Source organism: Hakea prostrata, chromosome 4 (genome assembly GCF_041222555.1).
Source record: "Hakea prostrata isolate BN-2017 chromosome 4, UWA_Hpros_2, whole genome shotgun sequence".
Lineage (NCBI taxonomy): Eukaryota > Viridiplantae > Streptophyta > Magnoliopsida > Proteales > Proteaceae > Hakea > Hakea prostrata.
Window position 1 is genome coordinate 11,310,829 of NC_142603.1, and position 12,323 is coordinate 11,323,151.

The window sequence follows — 12,323 nt, forward strand, 5'->3', positions numbered from 1 at the left end:
TCGGTGGGTTTTAGGGTCCCAATTGGGCTGAAACTTAGTATTTAGCCTATTTAATGCCTTTTGAACACATTGGTGGCCTTGAATTTGTTAGAAAACAACCCTAAATATGATTCCTAAGTCTACCCATAGTGTGAAACTGAAATGTTGTAGGATTAGGGAATGCAAGGTTATACAACATATAATATAGAACCTTAAGGCATATAAATGAAAAGCAGCTGTATCAAATGCATCAAATAACATAAATGTCATCAAAATTCCATGCATATGAGTATCACAATCTCAATTTTCAAAAATAGAATAATAAAATTATACAACCATTAGAAGTTCTATGTAAATCATTAAATCATAAGTTCATAAGACAAGCAAAGTATGATTGATAATCCTTCGATGTTGTAGATGTGCTAAAAGTGGTTGCAAGTGAAAATCCAGCCAAAATCCCCAAAAAAAAAGGGCGAAAATTGAGAGTTCCAGGCTTTCAGCGAGATATGGCGAGATCTCGACCGAGATATCTCAACTCTCTACTCCCGTTCTCTGTCTCTTCTCGCTTCTTTGAAAAAGCGAGATATCTTGCGAGATCTCGCGAGATCTCCCACCATGTCTGGGATGGGGAAAAATCATGATCCCATGAAACAGAAGAAACTGGAGTTTCCTCCATCCCAAATGTACTAGAAGAGGCGAAGGTTACTAAATTGGAGGTCATTGCATGGAATCAAACAAAAAATAGATCACAACATCAATAGGTAAAAAGGAAACTCTTGGTAAGAGAAGAAGTGCTCACCACCAAGGGAGAAGAGCTATTAACAAAGGAAATAGGTTTTCAACGGTGGAAAAAAGGAGAAGCAAGGGAATTTAAGGACCTAAAGGAGTTGCAGCCGCTGGGACCCTCGCAAGAGGAGGCGATGGCTACAGCTGTTGGTGGGAAGGGAAGGGTAGCGACAAGACCTAGAGACCTCGCAGGAGGGGGCGACAGCTCTAAGGCTATTGTAGGGTCGTATGGAGGATGGTGGTAGGCAGCAACAACCTTAGAAGCCTTGTAGGAGGAGGAAATAGCTTTTAGAGCTGTTACTATGGTTAGCGGTGGCTGAAGGCTGGAGGTGATACCCCTAGGAGGCTCGTACAAAAGAGGCAATGCCCCTAGGAGAGTGATTGTAGGCAAGGTTCTAAGTTTCGCAAATTTTGCCATCTCAATATAGGGCAAAATTGAGTAGTATGAGGTTTTGGCGAAATCTCGGGGTCAAAATCTCACCAAGATTCCGATCATTAGGCGAAACCTTGCCTATAAAAGGTAGTCTCGGTTAAAAATTTTGCTCATTTGGGTGAAATTTTGAGCTTCCTTCTCGAAGCTTCTTGTTAGGATCAAATAATAAGTCTTGTTAGGATCAAAACCCTAAACCAAGATATAATGAACACCGTACACATCTCAAGGTATAATTTGGGCCGTTGGGTGAAGAATTTCAATGCAAATCGATTCACCAAAATAATTTTCTATGCAAAGCTCGCCTTCGCTTCCACCTCCGCCTCCGCAAGGGGCTGCCACCCCCCACAATCACGCAAAATCAGGCCCACATAGATTACACTTCTCTCTCCTGTTCTTAAGTGATTCTTGCACTGTTTGAGTCAATCTTCGACAATTACCACTTGTTCTTGCTTTGGTTTTTGCCACCAAACGTGTGCATCATGTGGATCTTAGTACAGTACTACTGAGTCACTGACTACTAACTTCTACACTTGACTACTTGTATATTGAATTTTAATTGTTATATTTTTTTTTTGTTGCATTTTTTGTTGCATCATATGCATGCATATTTAGATTAACTAAAATTCATGCTCCAAACTTCTAGTTCCACCTGCATACTGCTAGGGATGTGCCGATTAAGAACACCACTTTGGATTAGGTTTTAGGCAAAAATAACACTCCCCGTGTGTTTATTGACTTTAAATTAAGCTAGACACCAGAAACCAAGCTAGGATAACCCCAAATACCCCCTCAAATGAAGTGTCAAATTCTTAAAAAAAATCAAAAATCAAAAATCAAAAAATCAAAATCAAAAAAAAAAAAAAAATCAAAATGTTGGCAAAATTTTGCCTAAATTTGACTTTCGGTCATGACCGGTATAAGTGAAATTTTGAACCTTGATCGCAGGTTTGAGAGGAGGCCGATGGAGGTTTTGGAGAAAGGAGAGAGAGAGAGAGAGAGAGAGCGAAAGAGAAGAGGGAAGGAGGCGGTGCTCAGGGTTGTTGTTCTTAGGACTTCTCAGATGTGGCTATGATACCATGTTGAATGGTTTGAGAAATCCGGACTTATTTTTTGAGTGACATAGCAGGCCTTATTTATATTAGTAATACACAAAGAAAGAAAGAAATATTCCAAATGTGGGACCATTTCAATGAAACATCAAACAACTCTATCCTTATGAATAATACTACAACGACTGCATTAGTTTGGATGGGGCTGGACTATTCCAATGTTTGATTCACATGGATTCAGAAAATTTGTTGGCACTAGAAGCTTTTTGCACATAGCCAGCAAGTGACAGAAGCAAAATGATTGAATAATTCCCATATAGCATACTAAATCCAATAAGGAATTCAAGGAACAATCAGTGAAGCATGCAGTGCAATTAAGTGCATGCAAACCAATTTCCTTGGCTGATACTGTACAACAGGAAAGTTGGGCCAGATTCATTTGTAAGAGAAAACCCAATGACTTTGTTAAAAAGTTAATTTTTGATAAATTTATTTTCAGCAAAGATTCAAAAGTCTCCCTAAATTCACAAAACCTTTCATCTAAGCCTAACCTAATTACATCTAAATAAGTTCTAGGTATTACAAGTTTATAGTTATATTAAATGGTTATAATGTAATCTATGCCAGGAAAGACAAAATCTTTAGGCACCTGATAATTTTAATAGTAAGCTGAACAAATGCTGCATAAAATATGTTAAAAATATAGCCAGAGCAATTATTCCAAAAAGGAGAAAGAGCACAAAATTCAAGCCACCATAATTTTGATTGGCACAGATTACATTGAAGTAGAAGCTGCACAGAATCCATAAAAAACTTGGGGCCTGATGAAGAGGATAAGCAAGACATATAAGTTGGTAGCGTCACATACCCGAAAGTTGGATAATTAGCCTATGCGGCAAATTCAAGTCATCCCAGACATAATCAACTGATTTTCCTGGTCCTAAAACCTCTGACTCCAACGCGTTCTGGAAAAGGAAATTTAAAGTCGAAACTGAACATGAGATTCTTAAGTGGGGGATTTCCTAATCATATTCACTGATTAAGAAACTAATAAAGGAAGAAAATTAATGAAAACCTTTTGGTAGTATGTGACAGGTGCATCTAACAAATTTTCAATCCGATATGGTAGATTAACATTTGTCGGTCTATGAAAATGCAAAACCAGCGAAGAACCTTCTTCTACCACATGTACGGCTGCAAACTCCATTATCTTGTTTCCTTCCACAGTAATAGAATTTGATTGATGATCAAGAGAATCCATGGATCTTCTGAACTTAAGGAAAAAACGTCCTAGTGAACCAATACATATTGGCCCAGACCAACTCCATCCATCCTCATTCAACCGGAATTGGATGAACATTTGTGGATCCTCACTTGCATTTCGGTGCTTTCTGAGGAATGAATCAAAGAAGCTGATTTCTTTCCTCTTGCTTGTTTGGGAGAGTTGCAATGCTAATTTCTCTTTACTATTAACAGCAATTTCATCATCCATGTGATCCTATCAGCCACCATCAAATGTATGAGTATGGCATCTTCAGAAATGAACAATAGATATCAACTATAAACTGGATACCATCAAATGAATTATGGGAATGGATATAGATATAAAATACCTCCAAATAACATTGCCGAACATTGATAACATGTAGTGATTCATTGAATACAACATATCTTGGAACCATGGATACCACTTGGGATGGCACAACTACTCCACTTGGACATGGTTTCAGGGAGAGCCCCAGCTTTATAATACGTTTAACTTCAGCTCTTCCGCCAACTTCCAACCTTACCTCTGTAAACCCTGACAAAGTATCCAAATCTAGTGGTGTTTCAGATGCATTCTCTTCTAACAGTTTGAGATACATCTTGCTAGACCTGGCGAAAGAATTTCTGTGAGATATCCATCAGAAGACATGATGAAGCATGAGACTAGTGAGAGTTTGATTTAATACCATAACCAAAATTTCTTTCAAGTAGGAAAATTTAAGAGAATCCTTGCAGAGGAAACTCAATTGAGCAAACGCTGCAACCCAGACTCAAGCCTTTATTGGATAGAGATAAGAGATAAAATAAGCTGCTGATGTTTTAAATTGAAAACAATCAAATGATCTGGTCAGTTTTCCAGAGCAATGAGTTCTGTCTCAACTTGGACAAATCCATACCAGTCACCTTTAAGCAAAAACATAACTAAGCCCTACAAAACTTACATCCACTAAGGACAATAGAGTAATATAAAAGACAATAAATGGACACAAAGACCACATTTGTTTCTCCACAAATATTTCCAAAGAAAAAAATGATTATTTCTGCCATTTGACTTTTACTGGATGGACTAGAACATGACTGACTAAGGTGGCAAATCCAATGGATGCCTAGAGTACCATTGATCAACAGACCAGCATTATTTTCTTTTCTTTTTTCTTGTTTGGGGGGGAGGGGGAGAGAGATCCTGGATCACCTGGTGCCATACTCAACAGTACAAGATTTCTCAAAATTTCGGTAGTTTTGGTAGTCACCGAAACAAAATGGAGGTTGAAATTTGAAACTGTAAAGTTTAACCGAAATCTCAAAAAATTTTGAAAATTCCAACTTCCAAGGGGTTGTACTATACAGGGCTTATGGCTATAGATATGGATACAGTGGATCAAATGGTGGTTTATCTGCTAATTCTAGTAGCATGTCTGCATATGGGTATGGGGATGGATGAGGTGCATCATTTGTGGACTCCATCTTTGGATATCCGTGAGGACCAGCTATGCCAATTCTGAAACCGTGTTACAGTCCATGGTTGTACGACACACCCCAGGGTAGGATATGACTTTATGTTGATGATGCTACCTATAGAAAAGCAGTGATGGACTATATGGATAATTTTATCCGTACCATGTCATGGCATGCTTATGTCCTATTTAGAGTACTCCTCCATGACCCAGGAGATGGATCCAACCCGAAACATACTTGTATATTAAATTCTACTTCTTGTATTTATATCCATATTGACATTGTGAAAATGCATGATCCAGACTTTTAGTTTAGCCCGCATGCAGCCAGGCATGTGCCAATCAAAAATACCACTTCGGGTCACCAGAATTTTGGCAAAATGAATGAAATTTTGAACATTGGCTATATTGTGTCTCAGTAAAATATTTTCACCCATTTTCTAATCCTTTGGCAATTTGCCATTCATTTTCAACGTACTCTGAAAATATGTAACAGCATAATCAACACGATTACCATACAAAAAGTCAAAAACCAGCAAAACTTAGAAGTGGCAGAACACTCTTCTCAAAATATTTCATGTACGCCTGCTCTGTCTCCCTTGAATCAAATTCCACTTCCAGTCTGTTTCTCCTAACAAAGAATACACTCGGAAAGATTATCTGGACTATATGGCCAGAGGCTTCTTCTTCTTTCACAGGTCAAAACCTTGTTTAACCTTCGATAGACAAATATGCACAGGTGCCAAAATAATAGTTCTGGAAAATTGTACACCACAAGCTTAAAACCCTAACTAATGCTATATCTTACTTGAAGAACCATGATCTTGATGATCTTCGGGGCAAAACCAGTCCAACCTCAGGAGGAAGATCCAAGCCAAGCTTATTAACTCCTTCCCTGCATGAGTTACAGTCTATTATATATAAAGCTAGATGTTGACCAAAAAAATATATATATAAAGCTAGACGAATCATAAAGTTATATATTAACCATTAGAACTTGATGGCTACCTAGAGAATCGATTCTGGAAGGTTTGAAAGCATAAGAGGGTAAGATCAGTGCCATTGTGCAGCGTGTAAGGTGTATATATAATAGCCTGCATATCATTTAATCAGTTTCTCACAATACAGCCAAGATAGACATTGGTAAATGTATACAAAGAAACATAAATAGTATGCTTACATGAGAATCAATACAGCTTTGCATAATTGCAAGGCAACATGTCAAGCAATATATACACAACAGGTCAACAAGGATAAAGAGGGCATGGAAAAAATTAGCTTCCCATGAGTAGTCAATTAGCTCCCCATGTTTGGGTGACAGTCCTAGGTACAGCACTTATGTAGGATAATCTTCAATAACTGAAACAGAAAAACACATGCTCTCATGTACTGCACACACCTAGTACTTTTTGTCCTTTCAAGCGATCGAGCATTGACTGGATCTTGCTATTCTGGCAGGAATGGTGTGGAAGTATTACTATGGCATTTTAGGAGGGAACTGATTGTGGTCAAGCAACAAGTAAAAGAGATGTTCTTAACATTCGCCTAGGAATTCTTAAGGTAAAAGAGTGTTGGTTTAATGTAATCTGTGCCCTTTATCAGTATGTATCATATCAATTGTGTCCAATATCAATACATATCGCCTGTATCATGTTGTATCGTGGGATACTTTAAACCTTGACGGTATATGTCGATATGTCTATTTATTTTCAAGAAGGGCGTCTATCGGATTGTATCGAATTCATTGGCCAATATAGAATGATATTACCAACTCATTTCAACACAATTGACATATCCAGTATAGTATTCAGTGAGTGCATTGACACATCAACTCAACTGATATAGCTTGGTACATCTAGACCATATACCGATACTATTCATACATTCATAAAAAATCGTTTTCACTCAAAACTCAATACAACTCCTATTCTAATGGGGAAAATGAAGGATAGCTCTCAACCAAGAGTGTAAAATCTTCCATTTGATCTTTGTTTCCCACGCTTCAACTAAAAAAACTAATTAAGGAGCTCTATCATGGCTATAAACTATCCCAACAATAAATAAACCTGATCTTTTATAACAATTGATTTACCACACCTCTTTGAATTTGTTATACAGCGTTTTTCATCGTGGTGTTTGTGTAAGATACCCATTATATTATTGACATTATTGTTTGGTTCTTTAAGTGTATTTTAGTGTATATTTGACCATTTTCAAGCGTCTTCACGTTATTCAATAGGTATCTCCAATACGATACGCCATCTTTCATAAAATTATCCGACCAATATGATACTCAATACCAATACTTACAACCTTAAGCTCAACTGCTTTGCTTTTATTTTTTTTAAATAGAAAATTTTAGGTGTGGGTCTTCTAATCAAGCCTAAAATCTTGTTGTGTCCCTCTAATGGGAAACCTTATGTCTAGGTCTAGGGCCACCTAACACCATTTGAGATAAGTTTGACTGTGAAATGACTAAAATACCCCTCCACCCACACCCTACCCCCCACACCCATCCATCCTACTAGAAATCACCCACCACGAAAAAAAAAGACCACCACCGCCCCACCATCAACCTGTCGAAAATCACCCACTGACTGCCCACCATCAACATGCTGGAAATCACCCACCACCAGCCCTCTTCTCCACCTAGTCTTCCTGCCACCCCACTGCTCAATTCACCCTTTCGTTCATTTTCCTCCACCTCCTTTTGCATCCCCACCATTTTCAGCAAGGGGAAGCTTTAGTGGCCGTTCAAAGAGACTATCGGATGCTTGATAATAGCGGGAGAAAGGAGTACTGATTCTTAAAAATGAATTTGAATGATAAGGACTCGGAGATCACTTTCGGATTAAGTTGATTTGGGTTGTCACTATACACAATTATCTTTTGGGGGAAGAGTTTTAGGCGGTGAAGATGGAAAGATACAGTTGGGTCACATCTGGAAAGTGATCTACATAAAGAATCAAAGCAATGGTGGTGGATACACACCTCCAAAAATATCACAAGAGACAGAGCAGGAGAAGAAGAACTTAATAGGCGTGAAGATTATAGATACAGGTAAGTGAAGCTAGTGTTTCTTTCCCATAATACTGGATTATTATTCTTCTCTTCTGGCTGGCACAAAAGCGAAGTAGATTTGTGTATACCAGTTTCTAGCCTTCCACAAAGACAGTCAAAGAAGTCTAATTTTCGATTGGTCAAGATATTGCAGTGACGAGGAAGAACAAAGGGGTTGGACACGGAAGCAAGGGTTCTAAGGTACAGAGAGAAGAGGAAGAACAAGAAGTCTCTCTCTCTCTCTCGATGGTGGGTGGCTTTTGGCAGGGGCCCGTGGTGGGTGATTTCCGGTAGGGTGATAGCAAGTAGTGTGGGGGTGATTTCCGGTAGGTTGAAGGTGCGCGGTGGTTTTTTTCCCCCACCTCTTCCCCTCCATGGTGGGTGATTCCCGGCAAGGTGGATGGGTGTGGGGAGTTGGGTGTGGGTATTTTAGTCATTTCACGAATAAACTTAACACCTCTTAGACAATGTTAGTTGGCTCTAGACCTAGATGTAAGTTTTCCCATTAAGGGACCCCACAAACCTCTTAGACAATGTTAGTTGGCTCTGGACCTAGATTTAAGTTTTCCCATTAAAGGGATCCCACAAGATTTTAGGCTTAACTAAAAGGACCCATACGTAAAATTTTCTTTTTTTATATTATACCTTCTATTTTGCATAAAAGTGACAGAAATGCAGGAAGGATGGACAAAACAATGCAATCATTCATTCATCCAAAAAAAAAAAACAATGCAATCATCTTTCATCATGATAGCAAGTATATGATTTATGCCCCGATGGAACAGAAAGAAGAAAAAAAAATTATCTAGGGACTTATTTACTCATCTGAGCACAAAATGCAAAAATAAATTACCTCCAATATGCCCCTCTCATCACGTGATATTCTTAAGGAGGCAAATAACTTCCCATCATTAAAATCCAAATCTATATCCAAACAATGAAGATCAGCTTTCTTCTTGCGAAACTTCTTAATCCAATCACCACTGTTTACTGGTTTGCAGCTTGAATTGAGTGCAGTAAGAGTAACTGTGAAATATATTATTGCAGGATTTGCATACAAGTTAGAAGTCGATCCACATGGCAAAGTTGCTTGCTTTCCAATATTTTCACTGCCTGTAGTGATACAAAGATCTGCAGCAAACACTCAAGTATGAGGAGAAAAATAAAATAATAGTAATAATAAGAACAAGAGCTAATAGCACACACCCCAAATAATTTACCCTAAAGCACAGATACCACACAGGAATGCAAAAATATCAGAAACACCATATAAATGCATTAGAAAATCACACCCTAGTCCATTCCATTAGTATTTTCTGTCAAGTGAATGTTTCTTATTTTATATTTTTCTGAAGTACCCTTAGACCACTGTAAGATTAGCTCCTTATTGTGTCCCCCCCCCCCCCCCCAAAAAAAAAAAAAAACATTGTCTCCTTGTGATGATGAAGACAATGAAGAATGGTGAGGAAGGCAGGGTCTGTCCTCCCTCCTCAAAATGGTCTCTAAAAGAGTGGCGGAGAGGCTGGCCCTTCTTCCTCCAGCCCAGCCAAAAACCTCTTCTCCTCTTTTTCCCTTTTGCCCAACCCAGTCCTGAGAATCTGTAGCCATCAGCATTCCCTTCTCCTAATCAATACAGAAGCTGCTTCTTGAGATTGTGCATCTAAATCATCAAAGATGTAGCTTTAATGCTTCTTTTTGTTAACTTATACATTTATTAAAATAACCATTCCACCGTACCCATCACCTATCTCGGTCTCCCCTTGATCCCTGGTAGGCTAACCACCCACCATTGTTCTCTGATGCTTGATCAAATACATAAGAAGCTCAACTTTGGAAAGGTAAGCTTCTTTCTCTGTGCGTAAGCTTGTTCTAAACAAGTCCATTCTTCAGTCTTCCTATCTCTATTGGTCTCACATATTCTCTACCCCCAAAGCTACAATTTGTGCTATGGAAGACCTCTTCTACGTTTTCCTTTGGAAAGGCCAAGAATCATACCGTTTTCTCCACCCCATCAGTTGGGCCTCTTCTATCACCCCATATTTGGAGGGGGCTTTGGATTTCACAGGATTCATGATTACAATAATGCTAGTCTGCTGAAGCTCATCTAAAAGGTCTCCATCAAGTATGAATCCATATGGGTTAACTAGTTGTACTCTGACCTACTAAGATCAGATTCCATTTGGACTAGCTCCCCTCTCTCCAACCCATCTTGGACTTGGAGAGAGCTCCTTCTCCTCAAATCTCTGGCCCTCTTAGCCATCTTCATCTAGATTGTGGATGGCTCCTCCACTACTTTTTGGCTAGACCCTTGGCATCTTATGGATATCCTGTATAGCCTCCTGGATCCCTACAAAGTCTATGCTTCTCGTATCCCTAAATCCGCCATGCTTTCCAACTTCATCTCTACGTGTTCCTAGACACCTCCCTCCCCTTCCTCTTCGAGTCTCACTCTAGTTTGGTCCAACCTCCCCCCCTCCATCCCCTCCCCCGAGATCACACCATTTGGCTCCCCTCCTCCATTGCATCCTTCACTATAGCCTCTACTTGGAACCTCACCTACTCCCCTTGACCCTAGGTCACTTGGCACCTTGTGGTCTAGTTCAAAGGTCACATCTCCCACCACTCCTTCATTGTCTAGAGTCCCTCTGCCTCCCCTCTCAATCTTTCCTCATCCATTGGCACCTCTCAGTTACCCCTAGTTGTGTTCCCTGTTGGAACGGCATTGAAGATGTAAACCATCTCTTCTTTTCTTGCCTTTTCTCCTGTTCTATCTAAGAGAGCCATATGCCTCTATTTGGACATGCTCTAGATGATCCATTTGGTTTCAAAGGGATTGATCCTTGTTTTTTAGATCCTTTTTTGATACACTATATGTGATTCAGTAAGTAAGTTGGTATTTTGTGCTATGATCTCTCACTTATGGTGGGACCGAAACCTTAGACGATGGACATCCAAATCCAAATTTGTTGACTCGATTTGTAAAGCCATCAGCTTTAATGCTTCTACTAAGCTCCATATGCTCCCCCATCCCTCAGTCCCTGATACCCCAAGAAACAAATTGATTGTTATTACCAGGGGTCATGGTTCTTTGTGTTGGCCGTCTAGTTGGTTGTAATCCCCCCCACTCTCTCATTTACACCTTCGTACTCATTAATTGCCTAGGCCTAGTAGGTCCTAATTCACCCCCACACCCTTTTTGCGTTCAACAATCCCCAATTTTGATTGGTTTTTCTACTTCCATCCACCACCCTAGCACTGTCATCAAATTTGATTCCTAGGGTTAATTCTCAAATAAAAATACTATAGAAGGGTTTCAACCATAGTTATCACGGCGATGAGGCGATGCGAGGTGGTTTAGCCTAGTTGAGGCGATGACTCGACGAGGCGCCCTCTGAGGGGCTTTTGAGGCGGTTAAGGCATTTTAAGTGAAATTTTTAGTTTACATCTCATTCAATATAATTCATTATAAATCTATCATATCTTATATCATAAAAAAACTAGTATTAGCCTACCTCAAGTCATCCAGGAAAAAAGGAAGAGAAGAAGTCGCCTGTCACCGGCCGCTGCTTGCCGGAGTGTCGTCACAGGAATGGAAGAAAAGAAGAGAGAGGAAGAGAGAAAAAGATTAGGGATTAGAGTGAGAGTGAGAGTGTGAGACTCGAGTCAAGAACTTATTCTCCTTCAATTTTTATTTTTTTTTGGAAACATTTGATCACATGATGTAGCATCATTATAAATATGCATATAGGTTCAAACAATAGATACTTTACAATCGGAATCTAATAAATAATTCAATATATGCCTTTGATTTGGCATCTTTCATGTGATTTAAAAAGGAAAAAAAAGGCGGATGCCTTGGGGTATAAGGCACCTGAGGCAACATCTAGGTGATGCCTCATACCCCAAGGCGGTCGCCTTATTGCCTGAAAATAAGGCGACGCCGATTTTAGGCACCCGGACACCTAGGCGACACCTTAACAACTATGGATTCAGTACCATTGAACTCTATGTTTGTATTCAATGTTGATGGCATTATATCTTCTCTAAGAATTGGCATCAGGTTACACTCTTCTTCCAGGTATTGCTTTGAGTAAATTGAGCAGAACATTGAAGTCGGCTGGAGGTTTGTTCTTCATCTTAATCGCTTTGAGGAAGTTGTGAAGCTCGTAGCTTTAAGCCTATTTAACTCTACTCTTAATGCTCTCAATCGTGTTAATGCTTTTCTGAAGGTTAGATTGTTAAGCTCATCATGTTCTATGGAGCATTCTTCAAATCATCACCTTCATTTTCACTTGA

The 12,323-nt window shown here is 39.3% G+C and overlaps 1 protein-coding gene across 3 annotated transcripts in view; it reads right to left on the bottom strand.

Moving 5' to 3' along the window:
- Positions 1-12,323, bottom strand: part of LOC149017861 (vacuolar protein sorting-associated protein, putative (DUF1162)) — a 99,793-nt gene that overhangs the window by 25,279 nt on the left and 62,191 nt on the right. For all 3 annotated transcript variants that reach the window (XM_089152190.1, XM_089152191.1, XM_089152189.1), the window contains 6 exons: positions 8,881-9,158; positions 5,976-6,061; positions 5,776-5,862; positions 3,861-4,122; positions 3,323-3,745; positions 3,116-3,212 (listed from right to left, as the gene is read on the bottom strand). In XM_089152190.1, coding sequence (XP_089008316.1) covers positions 3,116-3,212; positions 3,323-3,745; positions 3,861-4,122; positions 5,776-5,862; positions 5,976-6,061; positions 8,881-9,158 — 1,233 coding nt within the window. The remainder of the gene's footprint in view (positions 1-3,115; positions 3,213-3,322; positions 3,746-3,860; positions 4,123-5,775; positions 5,863-5,975; positions 6,062-8,880; positions 9,159-12,323) is intronic.